The sequence below is a fragment of the Zophobas morio genome, unplaced genomic scaffold (genome assembly GCF_036711695.1).
Source record: "Zophobas morio isolate AGI-343-1 ecotype UQ-CSIRO unplaced genomic scaffold, CSIRO_AGI_Zmor_V1 ptg000014l, whole genome shotgun sequence".
Taxonomy (NCBI): Eukaryota; Metazoa; Arthropoda; class Insecta; order Coleoptera; family Tenebrionidae; genus Zophobas; species Zophobas morio.
This window is the reverse complement of record NW_026972119.1, coordinates 25,420,334-25,445,180: the sequence shown is the minus strand read 5'-3', so window position 1 is coordinate 25,445,180 and position 24,847 is coordinate 25,420,334. Positions and strand designations below refer to the sequence as shown.

Sequence of the window (24,847 nt, the reverse complement as noted above, 5' to 3'; positions counted from 1 at the left end):
TTGGAGATACGAAAATCTGAGAAATTAAAAAATTTAGAAGATGAAGAAAAATCGCAATATCCAGGAATTCAAGTCAGATCGAATCATAAATAGAAAATTCAAAAGTTGAAAAATTGAGAAATTCCAAAAATTGGAATATTTGAAAAATTAAAAAATTGAAAACTGTCTAATTCGAAGAATCGAAAATTCGAAATCTGGAAAACCAAAAATTTGAAAATCGAAAAATTGAAAGATGGAAAATGAAAAAATAAAAAAACTGAAAAATCGAAATAATGAAATAAAAACAGAAAATTTGAAACCTGATGAAACGAAAAATTTTGAAAAATGAAATATTGAAAAATTGAAAACCGAAAAATGTAAAAACTGTACGACTGAAAAATCGAAAAATCGAATAGAAATATTCAACAATGGGAAAACAGAAAAATCCAAAAATTGGGAAATTGAAAAAAATTGTCGATTTGAAAAATTGAAAAATGAACAATAGAATACTTAAAAATTCAAAAACTGGAGAACCGAAAAATTTTAAAAATTGAAAACTCAAAACTTGAAGAAATGAAGAATTTAAAGTTTTCAAAAAATTTAAAAAAATTAAAAATTAAAGTACCTAGAACACTGTAGAAGAAATTGTTAAATTGAAACATTAAAAACTCGAAAAATTGAGAAATTAGAAAATCAAATTGAAAACAGAAAAATAAGAAATTCAAGATCTGAAAAATCGAGAAACTCGAAGATTGTTTAAATTTAAAGTCGAAAATTTGAAAAATTGAAAACAATCCACATATTGAAAAAAAAATGGAAAAATTAAAACATGTATTAGAAACTGAGAAAAGAAGAAATTGTAAAATCGAACTATTCAAAAATCGAAAAACTGAAAAAACCAAAAATTAGCGGATCTAAAAGTTGTAAAATTGAAAAAATAAAAAAAATCGAAAAATTGGAGAAACGAAAATCTGAGAAATTAAAAAATTTAGATGATGAAAGAAAAATCGAATTATCCAGGAATTCAAAAGTCAGATCGAATCAAAAATAGAAAATTCAAAAGTTGAAAAATTGAGAAATTCCAAAAATTGGAATATTTGAAAAATTAAAAAATTGAAAACTGTCTAATTCGAAGAATCGAAAATTCGAAATCTGGAAAACCAAAAATTTGAAAATCGAAAAATTGAAAGATGGAAAATGAAAAAATAAAAAAACTGAAAAATCGAAATAATGAAATAAAAACAGAAAATTTGAAACCTGATGAAACGAAAAATTTGAAAAATGAAATATTGAAAAATTGAAAACCGAAAAATGTAAAAACTGTACGACTGAAAAATCGAAAAATTGAACAATAGAAATATTCAACAATGGGAAAACAGAAAAATCCAAAAATTGGGGAATTGAAAAAAATTGTCGATTTGTAAATTGAAAAATGAACAATAGAATACTTAAAAATTCAAAAACTGGAGAACCGAAAAATTTTAAAAATTGAAAACTCAAAACTTGAAGAAATGAATTTAAAGCTTTTAAAAAATTAAAAAAAAAATAAAAATGAAAGTACCTAGAACACTGTAGAAGAAATTGTTAAATTGAAACATTAAAAACTCGAAAAATTGAGAAATTCGAAAATCAAATTGAAAACAGAAAAATAAGAAATTCAAGATCTGAAAAATCCAGAACTCGAAGATTGTTTAAATTTAAAGTCGAAAATTTGAAACATTGAAACATTGAAAACAATCCACATATTGAAAAAAATGGAAAAATTAAAACATGTATTAGAAACTGAAGAAAGAAGAAATTGCAAAATTGAACTATTCAAAAATCGAAAAACTGAAAAAACCAAAAATGAGCGGATCTAAAAGTTGTAAAATTGAAAAAATAAAAAAATCGAAAAATTGTAACATCGAAGAATTGGAGATACGAAAATCTGAGAAATTAAAAAATTTAGAAGATGAAAGAAAAATCGAATTATCCAGGAATTCAAAAGTCAGATCGAAATTCAAAAGTTGAAAAATCGAGAAATTACAAAATTTGGAACATTTGAAAAATTAAAAATTGATAACTCAAAAACTGAAGTAACGAAAAATTGAAAGCATTTGAAAAAATGAAAAATTAAAATTTCTGGAAAGTGAAGAAAAATCGAAAAATTCTGGAAATTTATTTCGAAACGAGTTTATCCTGACAATTCTAGAGGAAGTAAAATAAGAAGCCTATCATTTAAACGGCGCTATTCGCGATTAATTAACCTGACAGTATAGATTTTGTTTTCAAACATTATGTCAAAATTTTGAAGTAACGTCATCAAGCTGTTGCTGGGGGTAAATAAACAAATTTTAGTTATCATTTAAGGATCTATAAGGAAATTACGTGACTAAAAATCAGAAAAATATTCAACACAAGATTAATGAATTGATTAATTATAATTCAAATTGATTAATTTAATAACCATGCTTTGGAGTGGCACCTGCGTTTGATTTTCCCACTAAATTTGAATATTACCATGTTTTCCAATTGATTGGTATCATAGTCGAACAAAAGGTCCATTCCATGAATAATATTTCTCCCTCTTATTTATTATTTTTAGAATTTCAGTGGGAAATTTAAAATTTGGCAACATATCAGTTAAATTATTCCAAGTACGAAACGTCACCATCAAAAAGAATTTTAACTTTTAATGGGTTACAAAAGAAAAAGCAACATTTAGGAGCTAGGAATATTATGTCTACATAACATGTCCCAATATTTATTTAAAACATGAAAATGAAATGATGTAGTACTATTTATCCGCCTTGCTTAGATAAGGTTTATAATAAATATATTCAATTCACTTATTGGTCAACGGAGTAATAATTGATGGCCACCTGGGTACACAGAATGTACACAGTTACCCTCTCCCTAGCCCTTTTTACCTACCTGATCTCCGTTAGGTACTTGCTTAATTATTTTTGCATTTCTTACCTGGAAACGTCACTAGTAACAAGTGTTCTATGTTAGTAAGTACCGAGTGTCTAGAATTTGTCTTAGTTTGGTGTCGTCTCTACAGATATGTGTCTACCCAAATTTTGTCAGCTTTAATCAGATTATCAAGGTATGAATACAACTAACTCATTATACTTTTGAACTTTATATATTTAAAAAAAAATTAAATCTCACGGGACTTATTCATGTAGTTTTTTACCAAATCTCCCCCACACTCTACACCCATGAGTACGGAGAACTTTCCAGACATCCAGCGGCGTTCTCAACAACAACGCCGCGTGTAGAATTACAAAAATAATCACGACCACTGTAAAATATATAGTTCAGATCAATGAATCATCGTGCGGAAACTAAAACGCTCAATATTTAAATTAGAGTCTGCTTCGTATGCATAAAGTTCCAACTTTTGTTCGTTAGGGAAATCAGCACGGGACGACTATTAACCACCGGTGCTTACTTTTACATTCTTCCACGGTCCACGCCATCATTAACCCTCATTATGAGGGTAGGTAGCGTTATGAAAGCCGAAAATTTCTAGTTACGTCCACTTTAAAAGCCACTTTTAGCCATCAGCATTAAACTTTTCCGGGTAATCAGCAATCCCTTGAGTTTGAGAGGTAAATTTGCTAATTCTCTTACCTGTTGACTTTGAGCCGTTTTCCGAAAGGTACTTAAGCCGTTGGAACGGACAAATCTTGCAAATTTAAAATCTTGATGTTTATAAAATTAGTGAACAGGTTGTTCTTACTATTTTTACTTTCTGAGCGTAAGCTACTTGCCACTTTAATGTTTTTTCGACGTTTTATGACCTCTAGAGTACGATCAATTTTTATTACACGTAATGTTGTATTGTACGACGAAAGATATTTGGAAATGACTCCAATAATTAGAATTGCAGCTGTAAAATTTCCGATTACTTGGGAAAGTCCACCCAGCATAAAACTGTCAATCAAGATTACTCGCCATCCTTACATTTTCAGGACCGTCTTTGTTTCAATACGTGAACAGGTAGATTGTTAAACGGACCGCTTTCAAGGAATTTAATCTTAAAATTTAAGGACACCTGAAAGTGTGGTACTTAAAACTCTTTAAATCTTTGCAAATACATATTTCCTAGGAAAATCCCAATAAAAATTAACTCTACCATGATTCATATATAAACGCTCCAAAAGTTGAAGTCCGGCTCTGGCTGAAGTCGTACCTCCGTTGCGAAGGGTTCGTAATGGTTTTATTGCAGGTTGCGGTCCAAAGTACTAAATTTTACAATATGTATAAATTTTGTTTCTTTTTGAGCACTTTCGATTTTTAAGTTTCTCAATTGTGAATCTTCTAATTTTTGAATTTTTTTTGTCTTGATTTCCAATTTTTAGATTTTTCAAAGTTTTCATTTATTTTTTTTTTCATTTTTGATTTTTCAGTTTTACGATTTTGCAATTTTTCTATCTTTTTACTGGAAAACTGAAAAATCGAAGAACTGAAGAAACGAAAAATTGAACTGAAAAACCGAAAAATCGTGAAATTTTATAATCCAAAAATTCGAAAACCCAAAAAATTTGTAAAATGATAAAAGTGAAAGTGATTTTTTTTTATTATTATCATTATTACATATGTATTTAAAATGAAAAAACAGTCAGAAATTAAAGAAAGGAAAAATTGACTGAAAAATTATGAAACTGAAAAATCTAAAACTGAAAAAAACGAATAATTGCAAAACAAAAAATTGATAACTTCAAAAACTGAACAATTTGAGAAATTGAAAAACTAAAAATCGAATAAATGCAAAAGTTTTAAAATACAATAATTGAAAACTAGAAAAATTGCCAATCCTAAATTGAACTAACGAAAAATTGAAAAGCATGAAACTGAAAAAACGAAAAATGCAAATCGAAAAATTGAAAAACCAAAAACTGAAAATTAGACTACCGAGAAACTGGAAAATTAAAAATCGAATAAACGAAAAAGTTTTAAAATCGAGAAATTGAAAAAATTAGATTAACCAGAAATTGGAACATTAAGCATCGAATAAATGAAATAGTTTTAAAATTTAACCGAAAAATTCAAAAATCCAAAAACTGACTAATTTGAGATTGGAAAAAGAAAAATTACAAAATCAGAACATTGAAAAACAGAAAAATTGAAGACATGAAAAGTTGAAAAAAAAAATGGAAACTCTTGAAATTGCAAATCGAAAAATTCTGAAATCTAAATATTTAAACATCCAAAAGTTGGAAAATCGAGAAATTGAAAAATTTTAAAACGAAAATTCGAAGAGTTGCAAGATTCATCATTAAATCGACGAAACAACAAAAAAAAAAAACAAATTTTCAAATTTAAGAAAGTAAAAAAATCCAAAAATTGCAAATCGAAAGTTGAAAAAGTTGAAAAATTAAAGAATCGAAAAATTGCAAAATAAAAAATTAAAAACTCGAGAAATTTTAAGATGAAAAATTGCAAAATCGAAAAATTGAAAAGACCAAAATTTGCAAATCGAAAAATTAAAAAGTTAAAAAACTGAGTACCTACTTTGAGACTGGAAACAAAAATAAAGCAGAACATTGAAAAGCAGAAAAACTGAAAAAAAATTTGGAAATTCTTGAAATTGCAAATCGAAAACTCCGAAATATAAAAATTGAAACATCCGAAAATTGGAAAATTGAGAAATTGAAAAATTTAAAAAAGAAAATTTGAAGAGTCGCAATATTGATGATAAAATCGACGAAACAAAAAAAAAAAGAAAAAACTGTCAAAATTTAGAAAGTAAAAAAATCCATGAATTGAAAATCGAAAATTCAGAGTTGAAAAATTAAAAAATCGAAAAATTGCAAAACTAAAAATTTAAAAACCAAAAAATGAAAAATTAGACTACCAAGAAACTAAAAAATTAAAAATCGAATAAACGAAAATGTTTTAAAACCCAGTAATTGAAAAATGGAAAAATTCTAAAATCGTAAAATTGAAAAAGTGTAACATTTTTAAATTATTATTATTACTTATGGAAAATGAAAACTAGAAATATTGCAAATCGAAAATTGAAGAAACAAAAAATTACAAATCGCAAAATCCAAGAATTGAAAATTTTGAATTTCAAGAAATTGAAAAAATTAAATTAACCAGAAATTGGAAAATTAAGCATCGAATAAATGAAATAGTTTTAAAATCTAATCGAAAAATTAAAAATCCGAAAACTGACAAATTTGAGATTGGAAAAAGAAAAATTACAAAATCAGAACATTGAAAAACAGAAAAATTGAAGACATGAAAAATAGAAAAAAAATTGGAAACTCTTGAAATTGCAAATCGAAAAATCCGAAATCTAAAAATTGAAACATCCGAAAGTTGGAAAATCGAGAAATTGAAAATTTAGAAAAAAAGAAAAAACTGTCCAAATTTAGAAAGTAAAAAAATCCATGGATTGCAAATCGAAAGTTCAGAGTTGAAAAATTAAAGAATCGAAAAATTGCAAAACTAAAAATTGAAAAACCAAAAACTGAAATATTAGACTACCAAGAAACTAAAAAATTAAAAAAATTAAAAATCGAATAAACGAAAAAATTTTAAAACCCAGTAGGTAATTGAAAAATGGAAAAATTCTAAAATTGTAAAATTGAAAAAGTGAAACATTTTTAAATTATTATTATTACTTATGGAAAATGAAAACTAGAAATATTGCAAATCGAAAATTGAAAAAACAAAAAATTACAAATCGCAAAATCCAAGAATTGAAAATTTTGACTTTCAAGAAATTGAAAAAATTAAATTTACCAGAAATCGGAAAATTAAGCATCGAATAAATGAAATAGTTTTAAAATCTAATCGAAAAATTAAAAATCCGAAAACTGGCTAATTTTAGATTGGAAAAAGAAAAACTACAAAATCAGAACAATGAAAAACAGAAAAATTGAAGACATGAAAAATTACAAAATCAGAACATTGAAAAACAGAAAAATTGAAGACATGAAAAATTGAAAAAAAAATTGGAAACTCTTGAAACTGCAAATCGAAAAATTCCGAAATCTAAATATTTAAACATCCAAAAGTTGGAAATCGAGAAATTGGAAAATTTTAAAAAGAAAATTTAACGAGTTGATCATTAAATTACGAAACAAAAAAAAAATAATAAAAATTTTCAAATTTAAGAAAGTAAAAAAAAATCCAAAAATTGCAAATCGAAAGTTGAAAGCGTTGAAAAATTAAAGAATCGGAAAATTGCAAAGTTAAAAATTGAAAACTCGAGAAATTTTAAGATGAAAAATTGCAAAATCCAAAAATTGAAAAGACCAAAATTTACAAATCGAAAAATTAAAAAATTCAAAAGCTGAGTACTTTGAGGTTGAAAAAAAGAAAAATTAATAAAACAGGACATTGAAAAGCAGAAAAATTGAAAAAAAAAATTGGAAATTCTTGAAATTGCAAATCAAAAAATCCAAAATCTAAAAATTGAAACATCCGAAAGTTGGAAAATCGAGAAATTGAAAAATTTAAAAAAGAAAAGTTGCAATATGGATGATAAAATTGACGAAACAAAAAAAAGGAAAAACTGTCAAAATTAAGAATAAATCCACGAATTGCAAATCGAAAGTTTAGAGAGTCAAAAAATTAAAGAAAGCGAAAATCGCAAAACTAACAATTGAAAACTCGAGAAATTTTAAACTGAAAATCACAAAATTGAAAAAACAAAAAATTACAAATCGCAAAATCCAAAAATTGAAAAATTTGACTTTCGAGAAATTGAAAAATTAAGCATGGAATAAATGAATTAGTCAGTTTTAAAATCTAATAACTGAGAAATGGAAAATTCTAAAATTGTAAAATTGAAAAGTGAAAAAAATTTTAAATTGAAAAAACCAAAATTTACAAATCGAAAAATTGAAAATCTAAATTTTTAGTAATTTGAGATTGCAAAAAACAAAAATTATAAAATCAGAACATTGAAAAATAGAAAAATTGAAGACATGAAAAATTGGAAAAAAAATTTGGAAATTCTTGAAATTGCAAATCGGAAAATTCCGAAATCAAAAATTGAAACGTCTGAAAGTTGGAAAATCGAGAAACTGAAAAGTTTAAAAATGAAAATTCGAAAAGTTGCAACATTGATCATAAAATTGCAAATCGAAAGCTTAAAGAGCTGAAAAAATAAAGTTTCGGAAAATTGCAAAATTAAAAATTTAAAATTCGAGAAATTTTAAATTGAAAAATTACAAAAGCTAAAAATTGAAACAAAAAATTGAAAAATCATGAAATCGAAAAATCTAAAAATTGAAAAATTTGACTTTTAAGGAATTGAAAAATAAAGCATCGAATAAATGAAATATGTAACTTTCGAATACAATAGCTGAAAAATGGAAAATTCTAAAATCGTAAAATTAAAGAAGTCAAAAAAAGTTTTAAATTGAAAAAACCAAAATTTACAAATCGAAAAATTGAAAAAAAAGGAAACTCTTGAAATTACAAACCGAAAGATTCCGAAATCTAAAAATTGAAACATCTAAAAGTTGGGAAATGCAGGAAATGAAAAATTTAAAAATGAAAATCCGAAGAGTTGCATGATCATAAAATTGAAGAAACAAAAAAACATATATTAAAAATTGAAAAACTGTCAAAATTAAGAAAGTAAAAAAAAAATGAAAAATTGTAAATACATACGAATTGAAGGATTAAAGAATCACAAAATTGTAAAATTAAAAACTAAAAATTCGAGAAATTTTAAAATAAAAAAGTGCAAAAACGAAAATTTGCAAATCGAAAAATCCAAAAATTGAAAAATTCGACATTGAAAAAAATTATAAAATCAGGACAGTAGAAAACACGTGAAATTGCAAATCAAAAAATTCCGAAATCTAAAAATTGAAACATCCAAAAGTTGAAAAATCGAAAAACCGAAAAAATTAACAATGAAAATTAAAAAACTCTGAAAATAAAAAAGTCAAAAACCGAAACAAAAATTGCATTTCGGAAATTTAAAGGAGGGGGCATTAAAGAATCGGAAAAATGGAAAATTTGTTTGAAAACTCAAAATTACTAATCGAAAAACTGTAGAAACAAAACAAAAATGAAAAATCGAAAAATTCAGGTCAAAAAATTTCCATAATTTTACAAAAAAGCGGCATTTGTTTTAATTATTTCTTAATTATTATTTTTGTTGCAGAAATGAAGACTTTAACAATTTTCCTGGGCTTGTGCCTCTTCTCCACGGCGTCTAAACCCTGCCACCCCTACGACAAATCAGAATCCCACTTCTTCTGCCCCCTCAACTACACAAAAGTCGGAGGCTTCGAAATCCAGGTAACCCCTGTCCAAGACCTCATCATTCAGTGCCAAGACCTCAATTCGCTCCAAATGCCCCAATTCCCGAACATCGCTCCCAGCAACATCACCCACCTCCAACTCCACTCGTGCCCTTTACCAAAAACCGGCTTCAAGAAAATCCAAGACAGGTTCTCGAAGGAGAATCTCAACTCCATAGAGTACGAATACGGAAACCCACCCAACCAGGAGTTAACTAAACAAATGTTCCACGATCTGAAACACCTACGATCCGTGAAGTTAGCCCACAACAAGCTCGGATCCTTGGATGAAAGCGCCTTTGCAACTACCCCAAATTTGGTCGGACTTGTTCTAAAGAGAAACAATTTATCGGCAATTAAAGCCAAATTGTTCAAGAACCTGAAAGTGTTGGACTGGCTCGACTTGAGTGGCAATCGGTTGGAAAATCTGCCACCTGGGGTGTTCAAGTCGCTGAAAAAAGTAACAAATTTGGATTTAAGCGGAAATCAGATCACTACACTCGCTAACTCCACTTTCGAAGGATTGTCGTCTCTACAAGTTTTAGATTTGAGTGCCAACAAAATCGAAACAATCTCGGTCAAAACGTTCCGACAGTTGAAAACTCTAGCCCATTTAAGTTTAGCCATGAACAATCTGAAGTCACTTCCGGTCGGACTTTTTTCAAAAAATTCCAAACTAGACCTGCTCATTCTAAAAGATAACCCGAATTTCAAAATCAAAGGCAGTCTTTTTTCCAAATTTAGTGCCTTGAAAACTTTAGATTTATCCAACTGTAATCTCACGGAGCTACCTGAAGAAATTTTCGAGAATTTGCACGATTTGCAGACCTTATTTTTGAAAAAAAATGCCCTAAAGACGCTTCCTGAACAGATTTTCGAGGACCTCTTTAACTTAGAGAAGCTCGATTTGTCTGACAATGAACTTGACGATGTTGACGCTATGCCAAGCTCGCTGAAAAATCTCGAAATACTGAATTTGGAAAACAATGCCATCAGAATAATTAACGAAGGGGCGTTTTCGAATTTGATTCTTCTAGAAGAGCTTAATTTAGCTCAGAATCAGATAAAACATATTCAACAGCTTGCTTTTGTCAATAATTACCGGTTGAGAGCGATTGATTTGTCGAGAAATGGTTACAACGGTCAAGGCAACATTTTCAAAAATTTGATGTTTCTTCAAAATCTCAATCTGAGTTACAACTTGATTACTAACATCGAAGGTTTAATAACACTTAGGCACAAACCACTGATGGAAGTGTTAGACTTGAGGAAAAATTTGATTTCGAATTTATCGGTGAGTGTGATTGATTGCATTTTTTTTTCCAACTAATATTTTGATTTTAGCTTCTTAATCTCCAAGATTGGTCAAACGTTGACGTTAACCTCGAATCCAACAACATCTCAGTTGTCAATTTTGACCATGTAGACTTGATCGAATACTATAACACTGTTACCATCCACTTAGCAAATAATCCCCTAAAATGTGACTGCACTAACTACGACCTAATGAAGTACTTGAAGGGAGGCTCAAACCGCGAGGTGACCATGAAGTTCGACATCCGCATCGGATCTGTCAACTGTGAAGCTCTAGACAATTCTATAGACAGTTTGGAACTGTCAACTATAACTTGTCCTTTGGAAGATTCTGGTTGCCCTGAAGAATGTTTGTGTAGTTGGAGACCCTTCGATTCTTCACTTGTCGTGGACTGTTCCAACCGGAACTTAACCTATTTGCCCAACATCACCACCAGTTCCTTCCAAAGAACGAACTTCACCCAGATTGAAGTCCACTTAGAAAGCAACCGTTTGACATCAGCAAACTTGAGTCTTTACAAGAATATAACAAGCTTGTTCTTGTCGAACAACAACCTCGTCACAGTCCAAGGAGAACCCGACCGTAATTTAAAGGTACAATTTCGATTTTGTGTCCACTCAATTTCTTATTTGAATAATTTTTACAGGTGTTGGAACTTGACCACAACCAGCTGTCAACTCTAGGTCGCGAATTTGTCCAAAAATTCAACAAGTGGTCGATGAGTAATCTCCTCCTCAACAACAATCCGTGGACTTGTGACTGTGATTCTGAAAATTTGCGTCTTTTTGTCCGAAAGCACTTGGATGTGGTGGATTTTACTCGCGTTTTTTGTTACAATGGCACCGCCCGGTTTGCCGATTTCACGGAAGGACAACTTTGTAAACACTGGAAACAGATTTATGCGAGTCCTGTCGTTGTTTTTTTTTTGGCTCTGACAGTTTCCTGCATTTTTAGTTTGGTGTTCATTTTTTATGTAAAAATAGATGGTGTGCCGCTGGTTCATTATTTCGAAAGGGGGTTGCTTTGGTTTTGTCTACTTTGTGCGAAAATTAAGATGTATTTCTGGAATTGTTTCTAGTTAATAAATTAAGAATTTAATTGCTTGAACTTTATTTGTGTAATTTTTCCTCTATTGATTCTAGGGCATGAAAAAGTAGGTCTGCCATTTGTTTGGCTGTTGGCGTTTTCAAAATTCCGCAGTTTTAACAACTTAATCAAGACATTTTACGATTTTTCAGTTACTCAAGTTTTTCAAATGCAATTTTTCGACTTCTAAATTTTTCACTTCTACAATTTTTTGCAATGTTGCGATTTTCCAAATTTTCAGATCTTGAAGTTGAAGAATCGGAAAATTCCAAAGTTGGAAAATCGAGAAATTAAGAAAACGAACAATTGTAAAACTGAAATATCAAAAAATCTAAATATTTTTTATTTTTACAATTTTGTACATTTTCACTTTTGAATTGTAAAGTTCTAAATATTTGATTTTTCAAGTTTTACAAAAACGTACACATTCATTCAAATCGAAATTTGAAAAATTGTAAATCGAGAAAATCAAATTGGAAAATAAAAAAATTTAAATTCAAAAGTTGAAAAATCAAGAAACTCGAAAATTATTTCAATTGTAAATCGAAATTTGAAAAATCGAAAACTAAATCACGGAAAAGTTGAAAATCGAAAAACCAAAGTCAAATTCAGAAGTTGAAAAGTGGAGAATTGCAAAATCGAAACCTGGAGCTTCTAAAATTTGAAAAATTAAAAAATTGAAGACCGAAAATTTGAAAAATAGAAAAATGGAAAATCTAAAAACTGAAAAATTGAAAATCCATAAACTCAACGAACGAAAAATTTTGAAAAATGAAATATTGAAACACCGGAAATTGAAAACTGTTTCACTGAAAAATCGAAAAACTGAAAGATGGAAAATAAAAAAATCAAAAATCTACTAAAAAATCGAAACACTGAAACAAAAACAGAAAATTTGAAAGTTTAAACATCCGAAACCTGATGAAATGAAAAATTTTGAAAAATGAAAAATTGAAAACCGAAAAATTAAAAAACTGAATAGTCGACAAATTTAAAAACTGTACAATTGAATTATTCAACAATCGGAAAACAGAAAAATCCAAAAATTGGAAAATGGAAAAAGTTGTCGATCTGAAAATTGAATAACAGAAAAATTGAAAATTCAAAAACTGAAGAACCGAAAAATTTTAAAAATTGAGATATTGAAAAGTTACAAATTAAACACTGTATAACTGAAAGACTGAAAACCGAAAAATACAGACATTTAAATAGTGAAAAATTGAATATGTATTTGAAAAATCGAAAAATGGAAAATTACAAAAAGGGACTAATCAAAAATCTTTTAAAGTCCAAAAATTGGCGAAATGAAAAATTTTAAGAGTGAAATATTGAAAAATTGAAAGATAATAAAAAATCAGAAAATTAATAATCGAAAAATTCAAAAATTGAAAACTGGATGAGTGAAAAATTGAATAATGGAAAATTGGAAAACGGAAAAATCGAAAATTTGAAAATCCAAAAAGTGAAGAATCAAAAATTTAAAAATTAAAGGCTGGATAAATGATAAATCGAATAATGGATAACTCAAAAACGGAAAAATCCAAAATTTGAGAAATTTGAAACATTCAAAAGTTGAAACCTCAAAACTTCAAGAAATGAAGAATTAAAGCTTTCAAAAAATTAAAAAAAAAACGTAAAATTAAAATACCTAGAAACTGAAGAAACAAGAAATTGTTAGATGGAAACATCGAAAAATCGAGAAAATCGAAAGTTGTTAAATTTAAAATCGAAAATTTGAAAAATTCGAAAACTTGAAAGTCCAAAAATTGAAAAATTCGAAAATGAGAATGAGAAATGAAATACAAAAAGTTAAAAGTCAAAAATCGAGAAATTCGAAAAACATACATTTAAAATCGAAAAACTGTTTAAATTTAAATGTCGAAAATTTGAAAAAATCAAAAGTTGAAAACTCAAAACTTGAGGAAATGAACAATTTAAAGCTTTCATAAAATTAAAAGAAACAAAAAATTAAAACACCTAGAAACTGAAGAAACAAAAAATTGCTAAACGGAAACATTGAAAAATCGAGAAACTCGAAAATTATTTCAATTGTAAATCGAAAATCTAAAGAGTTGTCAAATTCAGAAATTGAAAAGTGGAGAATTGCAAAATCGAAACCTGAAAATTCTAATATTTGAAAAATTAAAAAATTGAAGACCGAAAATTTGAAAAATAGAAAAATGGAAAATCTAAAAGCTGAAAATTGAAAATCCATAAACTCAAGGATCCAAAAATTTTGAAAATTGAAATATTGAAATACCGGAAATTGAAACATAGATAAATAGAATAAAAAAATCAATAAATTCAAAAATTGAAAACCGTCTCATTGAAAAATCGAAATCGAAAAGTTGAATATTCGAAATATTGAAAAATCTAAAATTGAAGAATCGAAAAACTGAAAAATCGAAATCTGGAAAACCTAAAATTCGAAAAATCAAAATCTGGAAAACAAAAAATTTGAAAAATCGAAAAACTGAAAAATGTGAAATCAAAAAACTACAAAAAATCGAAACACTGAAATAAAAACAGAAAATTTGAAAGTTTAAAAATCCGAAACCTCATGAAACGAAAAATTTTGAAAAATGAAATATTGAAAAATTGAAAGAAAATAAAAAATCAGAAAATTAATAATCGAAAAATTCAAACATTGAAAACTGGATGAGTGAAAATTAAATAATAGAAAATTGAAAAACGGAAAAATCGAAAATTTGAAAATCCAAAACGCGAAATATCAACAATTTAAAAACTGACATTGAAAAATCGACAATAAAAAATCAAAAAACGTTAAGAATACAAAATTTCAAAAATTAAAGACTGGATAAATGATAAATCGAATAATGGAAAACTCAAAAACGGAAAAATCAAAAATTTGAGAAATTTGAAAAATTCAAAAGTTGAAACCTCAAAACTTCAAGAAATGAAGAATTGAAGCTTGCAAAAAATAAAAAAAAACCTAAAATTAAAATACCTAGAAACTGAAGAAACAAGAAATTGCTAGATGGAAACATCGAAAAATCGAGAAAATCGAAAGTTGTTAAATTTAAAATCGAAGATTTGAAAAATTCGAAAGCTTGAAAGTTCAAAAATTGAGAAATTCGAAAATGAGAATGAGAAATTAAACAGAAAGAATTAAAAATTGAAAATCAAGAAACTCGAAAAATATAAATTTAAAATCGAAAAACTCAAAAAAATCAAAAGTTGAAAATTCAAAACTTGAAATGAAGAATTTAAAGTTTAAAAAAAATTTTTTTAAATGAAAAATTAAAATGTCGAGAACATTGTAGAAGAAATTGTTAAACTGAAACATAAGAAAATCAAAAGTTAAAAAATCGAGAAACTCAAAAATTTTTTAAATTTAAAGTCGAAAATTTACAAAAATTGAAAACAATCCACGGATTGAAAAAAATGGAAAAATCAAAATATTAGAAGCTGAAGAAACAAGAAATTGCAAAATCGAAAAATTGTAACATCGAAGAAATGGAAATCGAAAAATTGGAGACAGATATGAAAAATTGAAAATTTAGATGAAAAATCGAAAAATCCAGAGATTCAAAAGTCAGATCGAATAATCAAAAATACAAAATTCAAAAGTTGAAAAATCGAGAAATTCGAAAATTGAACCTTTTAAAATCGAAAAATATTTTAAATTATTGATTTTTTATTAAATTGAAAAAAGGAAAAATTAAAAGTATTGGAAAAAATGAAGAAAAAAACAAAAAATTTAAATTTCTAGAAACTGAAAAAACATGTTGCAAAATGGAAAAAAAAATGAAAAAACGAAAAATTAAAACAGTAACTGAAAAAACAAGAAATTACAAAATTGAAATATTGACAAAAACTAAAAAATAAAAATGAAAAATTCAAAAGCTGAAAAATAGAGAAACTACGAAGATTCAAAAGTTGGAAAATCCAAAAATTAAAGATATGAAAAATTGGAAACAATCCAAAAATTGAACACAACGGGAAATTAACGTTTCTAGAAACTGAAGAAAAAAAATGCAAACATCGAAGCTTTCATTAATCGAAAATTGAAGATGTGAAAAATTTAAGGAACGAAAAATTAAGTTCCAAAAATACAGAAAAAGCGAAAAATCGAAAATTCTAAATTCTGGGAATTTAAAACTGAAAAATCGGAAACTCCAAAAATTAAACAATTCAGAAATCGAATATGTATTTGAAAAATTCAAAAGTTGGAAAAACGAAAAATTAAAGAAATGCAAAATCGAAAAAAAACGGGTAAATAAAATTTCTAGAAACTGAAGAAATAAGAAATTGCAAAATCGAAGCATTTAGAAACCGAAAATTCAAGACACGAAAAATTGAAAGAACGAAAAATTAAAAGTTTCAGTAAGTTGAAATACCGAAAAAAAAATCGAAACTGGAAAATTCAAAGGTTGAAAATTGAGAAACTCGAAAAATTGAAAAGTCAAAAATTCGGGGAATTTTAGAAATGAAAAATCGGAAACTTGAAAAATTAAAAAACTGGGAAATAGGATATTTGAAAAACGCAAAAGGTGAAAAATCGAAAAATTGAAGAGTTCAAAAGATGAAAAATGAAAACATCCGGAAACTGGAACAAAATAAAAATTTGCACAATCTGAAGATTCAAAAAATTAAAAAATTGAAAGAACGAAACATTGAAAAATTGAAAACTGAAAAACTAAGTAATCAGGGTGAAGAATCAAAAATGGAAAATTCAAAAGTTGATAAATCGAGAAACCCGAAAAATTGAAGAATCAAAAATTCGAAAAGTTGTAAAATTGACAATTAGAAAAATTAAAAATTCCAACAATTTGGAAATTAAATCTAAAAAGTAAATAATACAAAAATTCAAAAGTTGAAAAATTAAAAAAAAAAATGAGACACTAACTTTGAAAAATTGAAAATCAAGAAATCGAAGAAATAAAAAACTGATAAATCGATTAGTTTTTTGAAAATTCAACACTAAAAAATGTGGGAATTCCAAAAACTCGGAAAATATAAAGTCGGAATGTAAAATTGAAAAACTGAAAAAAATTGAAAAATTGTAACTGAAGAATTGGAAATGTGGAAAACTAGGCACAAACCACTGATGGAAGTGTTAGACTTGAAGAAAAATTTGATTTCGAATTTATCGGTGAGTGTGATTGACTTTATTTTTTTCTCCAACTAATATTTTGATTTTAGCTTCTTAATCTCCAAGACTGGTCAAACGTTGACGTTAACCTCGAATCCAACAACATCTCAGTTGTCAATTTTGACCAGGTAGACTTGACCAAATACTACTACACTGTTACCATCCACTTAGCAAATAATCCCCTAAAATGTGACTGCACTAACTACGACCTAATGAAGTACTTGAAAGGAGAGTCAAACCACCAACTGACCATGATGTTCAACATCCGCACCGGATCTTCCAACTGTGAAGCTCTAGACAATTCTATAGACAGTTTGGAATTGTCAACTATAACTTGTCCTTTGGAAGATTCTGGTTGCCCTGAAGAATGTTTGTGTAGTTGGAGACCCTTCGATTCTTCACTTGTCGTGGACTGTTCCAACCGGAACTTAACCTATTTCCCCAACATCACCACCAGTTCCTTCCAAAGAACGAACTTCACCCAGATTGAAGTCCACTTAGAAAGCAACCGTTTGACATCAGCAAACTTGAGTCTTTACAAGAACATAACAAGCTTGTTCTTGTCGAAGAACAACCTCGTCACAGTCCAAGGAGAACCCGACCGTAATTTAAAGGTACAATTTCGATTTTGTGTCCACATCAATTTCTTATTTGAATAATTTTTACAGGTGTTGGAACTTGACCACAACCAGCTGTCAACTCTAGGTCGCGAATTTGTCCAAAAATTCAACAAGTGGTCGATGAGTAGTCTCCTGCTCAACAACAATCCGTGGAGTTGTGACTGTGATTCTGAAAATTTGCGTCTTTTTGTCCGAAAGCACTTGGATGTGGTGGATTTTACTCGCGTTTTTTGTTACAATGGCACCGCCCGGTTTGTCGATTTCACGGAAGGACAACTTTGTAAACACTGGAAACAGATTTATGGGAGTCCTGTCGTTGTTTTTTTTTTGGCTCTGACAGTTTCCTGCGTTTTTAGTTTGGTGTTCATTTTTTGTGTAAAAATAGATGGTGTGCCGCTGGTTCATTATTTCGAAAGGGGGTTGCTTTGGTTTTGTCTACTTTGTGCGAAAATTAAGGTGTATTTCTGGAATTGTTTCTAGTTAATAAATTAAGAATTTAATTGCTTGAACTTTATTTGTAGAAGTTTTTCCTCTATTGATTCTAGGGCATGAAAAAGTAGGTCTGCCATTTGTTTGGCTGTTGACGTTTTCAAAATTCTGCAGAATTAGTTTTTATAACTTAATCAAAAAAATTTACGAATTTTCAGTAACTCAACTTTTTCAAATGCAATTTTTCGAATTCTGAATTTTTCACTTCTACATTTTTTTGCAATGTTGCGATTTTCCAAATTTTCAGATCTTGAAGTAGAAAAATCGGAAAATTCCAAAGTTGGAAAATCGAGAAATTAAGAAAACGAACAATTGTAAAACTGAAATATCTAAAAAAAATCTAAATATTTTTTATTTTAACAATTTTGTACATTTTCACTTTTGAATTGTAAAGTTCTAAATATTTGATTTTTCAAGTTTTACAAAAACGTACACATTCATTCAAATCGAAATTTGAAAAATTGTAAATCGAGAAAATCAAATTGAAAAATAAAAAATTTTAAATTCAAAAGTTGAAAAATCAAGAAAGTCGAAAATTATTTCAATTGTAAATCGAAATTTGAAAAATCGAAAACTAAATAACGGAAAAGTTGAAAATCGAAAAACCAAAGTCAAATTCAGAAGTTGAAAAGTGGAGAATTGCAAAATCGAAACCTGGAACTTCTAAAATTTGAAAAATTAAAAAATTGAAGACCGAAAATTTGAAAAATAGAAAAATGGAAAGTCTAAAAGCTGAAAAATTCATAAACTCAACGAACGAAAAATTTTGAAAAATGAAATATTGATACACCGGAAATTGAACTGTTTCATTGAAAAAGCGAAATCGAAAATTTGAATAATCGAAATATCTAAAAATCTAAAATTGACAAATCGAAAAACTGAAAAATCGTCAAACTGAAAGATGGAAAAAAAAAATCAAAAAACTACTAAAAAATCGAAACACTGAACCAAAAACAGAAAATTTGAAAGTTTAAACATTTGAAACCTGATGAAATGAAAAATTTTGAAAAATGAAAAATTGAAAACCTAGTGTCGACAAATTTAAAAACTGTACAATTGAAATATTCAACAACTGAAAACAGAAAAATCCAAAAATTGGGAAATGGAAAAAAATTGACGATCTAAATTGAAAAACGAGAAACAGAAAAATTGAAAATTCAAAAACTCAAGAACCGAAAAATGTTAAAAATTGCGATATTGAAAAATTAAAAATTAGAAACTGTATAACTGGAAGACTGAAAATCGAAAAAATTCAGATATTTAAGTAGTGAAAAATTGAATATGTAGGTACTTCAAAAATCGAAAAATGGAGCATTACAAAAAGAGACTAATCAAAAATCTTTCAAAGTCCAAAAATTGGAGAAATGAAAAATTTTAAGAATGAAATATTGAAAAAGTGAAAGAAAACAAAAAATTACAAAATTAATAATTCAAAAATTGGAAAACGGAAAAATCGAAATTTGAAAATCCAAAACCTCAAGAATCAAAAATTTCAAAAATTAAAGACTGGATAAATGACAAATCGAATAATGGAAAAGTCAAAAATTTGAAAATTCAAAAATCGAAAACTTGAAAGCCTCATCATTGAGAAATTTGAAAAATTCAAGAGGTGAAAACTCAAAATTTGAAGAATTTAAAGCTTTCAAAAAATTAAAAAAAACGTAAAATTAAAATACCTAGAAACTAAAGAACCAAGAAATTGCTAGATGGAAACATTGAAAAATCGAAAAATCGAGAAAATCGAAGATACGAAAAATTCGAAAACTTGAAAGTCCAAAAATTGAAAAATTCCAGAATGAGAATGAGAAATTAAACACAAAAAATTAAAAACTGAAAATCGAGAAACTCGAAAAATAAAAATTCAACATCGAAAAACTGTTTAAATTTAAAATTTGAAAATTTGAAAAAATCAAAAGTTAAATTCAAAACTTGAAGAAATGAACAATTTAAATTTTTCATAAAATTAAAAGAAACAAACAAGTAAAATACCTAGAAACTGAAAAAACAAGAAATTGTAAATCGAAATTTGAAAAATGGAAAACTAAATAACGGAAAAGTTGAAAATCGAAACCTGGAAATTCAAAAATTTGAAAAATTAAAAAGTTGAAGACCGAAAATTTGAAAAATAGAAAAATGGAAATTCCAAAAGCTGAAAAATTGAAAATCCATAAACTCGAGGATCGAAAAATTTTGAAAATTGAAATATTGAAACACCGGAAATTGAAAAATCCATAAATTGAACAATCAATAAATTCAAAAATCGAAAACTGTCTCATTGATAAGTCGAAATCGAAAAGTTGAATAATCGAAATATTGAAAAATCTAAAATGGAAGAATCGAAAAACTGAAATAAAAACAGAAAATTTTGAAGTTTAAAAATCCGAAACCTGATAAAACGAAAAATTTTGAAAAATGGAATATTGAAAAATTGAAAACCGAAAAAGTAAAAAACCGAAGAGTCGACAAATTTAAAAACTGTACGATTGAAATATTCAACAATCGGAAAGCAGAAAAATCCAAAAATTGGGAAATGGAAAAAATTGTCGATCTGAAAAATTGAAAAATGAATAACAGAAAAATTGAAAATTCAAAAGCTAAGGAACCGAAAAATGTTAAAAATTGAGATATTGAAAAATAAAAAATTAAAAACTGTATAACTGACAGACTGAAAACCGAAAAATTCAGACATTTAAATATTGAAAAATTGCATAACTGAAAAATCGAAAAATGGAAAATTATAAAAAGGTACTAATCAAAAGCCTTAACGCCCAAAAATTGGAGAAATGAAAAATTTGAAAAATGAAATATTGAAAAATTGAAAGAAAATATAAAATCAGAAAATTAATAATCGAAAAATTCAAAAATTGAAAAACCGAAAATTTGAAAATCCAAAAAGCGAAGAATCAAAAATTTCAAAACTGAAATATTGAAAAATCGACAAAAAAAAATCAAAAAACCTCAAGAATAAAAAAATAAAAAAATTAAAGACTGGATAAGTGATAAATCGAATAATGGAAAACTCAAAAACGGAAAAATCAAATACTTGAAAATCCAAAAATGATAGACCGAAAAATCGAAAACTTGAAAGTCTAAACATTAAGAAATTTGAAAAATTTAAAAGTTGAAAACTCAAAATTTGAAAAATGAAGAATTTCAAGCTTTCAAGAAATTAAAAAAAACAACATAAAATTAAAATATCTAGAAACTGAAGAAATTGCTGGATGAAAAAATGTTCAATTTTCTAGATTTTACAATGGTAAAATCGAGAAAATCGAACGTTGTTTAAATTTAAAATCGAAAATTTGAAAAATTCGAAAACTGAAGACTTGACAAATCCAGAAATCGAAAAGTGGGGAATTGTACCTGGAGATTGGAAATTTTGAAAAATTAAAGAATGGAAAACCGAAAATTTGAAAAATGGAAAACTGCATAACGGAAAATTTGAAAATTGAATTATTGAAACATCGAAAATTGAAAAATCCATAAACTGAACATTCAATAAATTCAAAAAATGAAAACTGTATAATTAAAAAATCCAAAGTTGAAAAATCGAATTATTCAAAAATCGAAAACAGAAGAATCGAAAAACCGAACAATCGAAAATTTGAAAACTGAATAACAGAAAATTTGAAAATCCAAAAACTGAAGAACCGAAAAATTTAAAAAATTGAAGTAGTGAAAATTTGAAAATTGAAAACTGTATCACTGAAAAATTGCAAATCGAGAAATGGAAAATTGACAGGCGGAAAAATCGAAAACGTAAAAGTCCAAAAATTGAGAAATGCGGAAATGAGAATGAAAAATTAAAAACGAGAAATTAAAAAATGGAAAATCGAGAAACTATTTAAATTAAAAAATCAAAAATTTAAAAAAATTAAAAGTTGAAAACTCAAAACTGAAGAAATAAAGAATTTAAAGTTTTCATTAAATTAAAAACAAAAAAAAAATAATAAAAATAGAAATATGTACCTAGAATACTGTAGGAGAAATTGTTAAGTTGATATATTAAAAAATCCAAAAATTGAGAAATTCGAAAATCAAATTGAAAACAAAAAAATTAGAAATTCAAAAGTTGAAAAATCGAGAAACTCGGAAATTGTTTAAATTTAAAGTCGAAAATATGAAAAATTTAAAACAATCCAGATTGAAAAAAAATTGGAAAATTAAAATATGTATTAGAAACTGAAAAAACAAGAAATTGCAAAATCCAAATATTCAAAAATCGAAAAACTGAAAAAACCAAAAGTTAGCGGATCTAAAAGTTGTAAAACTGAAAAAATCGAAGTAATAGAAGTCGAAAAATTGGAGATAGATATGAAAAACTGAGAAATTAAAAATTCAGAAAATGAAAAATCCAGGAATTCAAAAGTCAGATCGAATAATCTAAAATAGAAAATTCAAAAGTTGAATAATCGAGAAATTCGAAAATTGAAGCTTTTAAAATTGAAACATGTTTTAAATTAATGATTTTTTTTTTGAAAAAAGGAAAAATTGAAAGCATTCGAAAAAATGAAATAAAAAACAAAAAATTTAAATTTCTAGAAACTGAAGAAAAAAAATGCAAACATCGAAGCATTCATTAGTCGAAAATTGAAGATGTGAAAAATTTAAGGAACGAAAAATTAAGTTTCAAAAATTGAAATACAGAAGAAATGAAAAATCGAAAATTCAAAAATTAAAAATTCTGGGAATTTTAAAACTGAAAAATCGGAAACTCCAAAAATTAAACAATTCAGAAATCGAAGAAATAAAAAATTGAAAAAAAAAACGGGTAACTAAAATTTCTAGAAACTGAAGAAACAAGAAATTGCAAAATCGAAGCATTTAGAAACTGAAAATTCAAGACACAAAAAATGGAAAGAACGAAAAATTACAAGTTTCAGTAAGTTGAAATACCGAAAAAAAAATCGAAACTGGAAAATTCAAAAGTTGAAAATTGAGAAAATCGAAAAAATGAAAAGTCAAAAATTTGGGGAATTTTAGAAATGAAAAATCGGAAATTTGGAAAATTAAAAAATTGGAAAATAGAATATTTGAAAAATTCAAAAGGTGAAAAATCGAAAAATTGAAGAGTTCAAAAGTTGAAAAATGAAAACATCTGGAAATTGGAACAAAATAAAAATCTCAAGATTGAAAAATTAAAAAATTGTAAGATGGAAACATCTAAAAATTGTAAAATTAAAAATTGAGTTATTAAAGAAACTAAAAATTGCAAATATTCCAAAATTGAAAGAACGAAACATTGAAAAATTGAAAAACTGAAAAATTAAGTAATCAGAGTGACGAATCAAAAATGGAAAATTCAAAAGTTGATAAATCGAGAAACCCGAAAAATTGAAGAATCAAAAACTGAAAATTCGAAAAATTAAAAATTCCAATAATTTGAAAATTAAATCTAAAAAGTAAATAATACAAAAATTCAGAAGTTGAGAAATATTAAAAAAAACTGAGACACAAACTTTGAAAAATTGAAAACCAAGAAATCGAAGAAATAAAAAACTGACAAATCGATTAGCTTTTCGAAAATTAAACACTTTAAAATGTGGAAAATCGAGAAACTCGAAAAATATAATTTTAAAGTCGGAAAGTAAAATTGAAAAACTGAAAAAAATTGAAAAATTGTAACTGAAGAATTGGAAATATGAAAAACTGAAAAATTAAAAACCCAGAAGATGAAAAATCGAAAAACACAGGAATTCAAAAATCAGATCGAATTATCAAAAAACGGAAAATTGTTTAAAATTAAAAATCGAACATTTTAAAAATTAAAAAGCTGAAAAATTTACAGCATTCGAAAAAATGAAAAAAAAAGAAAAAGTAAAATTGAGAAATTCGAAATTCAGACTAACAAACTGGTTTAAAGTCATTTAGACAAGACTTATATTTATTAATTAAGAATTTTACTTAAAGATAGAAAAATGTGTTAAAATTTGAAATCAAGAAGCGAACAATTCTGGAAAATTTAATAATTCGAAAACGAGTTTTATTACACTAATTTTTAATAACAGGTTTAATAAGTAGGTAAGATTAAAAAAATACTGTGGCCTTATGGTCTAGTGGTTAGGATGCTTGCCCGGAGAGCGAGAGGCGTGGGGTTCGAATCCCACCGAGGTACAACATTTTACTCTATGTTATTAATAATTGCAGTGATGCCTAAAACGTAAAGACGGTCCGTACTGAGACAAAAATCAAAATTGAATTCAATTTTTAAATAATTAACATTGACAAAAACGTATTAAGAAAGCTTTAAAGCAGAAATATCTGTCGAGATTTGAGTTCTTGTTGAAACAAACACATTTATTAAGTCGATAAGTGACATAAAAGAACTGAAGAAATAAGATAATACATTGAATAAAAGCAACGCTTACCCTTTAAATCCGGATTTCTTTCCCTTCACATCACAACACTCACTTTTCACTTTTAAGTACAAAACCAAATTATTTTTAACAAAATAAACTACTTAAACAAAACTAATTTAGACTCCACACACGGTCTAAACAAAATCAAAACCGAAAAATGAACAAAAAGAATTCTGGACGACACCCTATCAGCCATTTTTTTTTTCAGAGTTTTTTCATCGATAATAGCACACTAAGTGAATCTTGATTACAATACTGCAACACTATTTATTAGCAGGACGTAATCTTGGCACTGTGTGGATGAATAAATAAGAAACTACGAATTTTATAATAATATAAATCGCTAAAAACAAATAAAATTAAATATACGACGAGCGCAGCGAGGAGTGCCCAAACAGAACGAGTGCCAAAAGTCGTCTTATGAAAAGAGTTGAATACACTATTTTGCATTGAAAGTAAATTTTAAAAATTCTGTTTTGTTCTGAAAAAATTATTTTCGGTTAGGGATTTTCGTCAGTCGGTTGGTAACAAAATCAACATTTTGGTGATAATTTAACACAAAAGGGAGCAATATAGGAGCAAATTGATGGAAATATTCAACTGGGCTAATTATTATTAAC

General features: G+C 27.0%; 1 protein-coding gene across 1 annotated transcript; it reads left to right on the top strand.

Annotated features, from left to right (window-relative positions):
* The first annotated feature begins 2,832 nt into the window (after positions 1-2,832).
* Positions 2,833-17,834, top strand: LOC135128909 (protein toll-like). The gene is made up of 11 exons (XM_064055987.1): positions 2,833-2,844; positions 3,205-3,267; positions 3,376-3,463; positions 3,525-3,575; positions 9,104-10,536; positions 10,587-11,150; positions 11,204-11,597; positions 11,700-11,710; positions 16,810-17,373; positions 17,428-17,630; positions 17,765-17,834. Exons 1-11 carry the CDS (start codon positions 2,833-2,835, stop codon positions 17,832-17,834), a joined length of 3,453 nt encoding a protein of 1,150 aa, XP_063912057.1.
* The last annotated feature ends 7,013 nt before the right edge of the window (positions 17,835-24,847 follow it).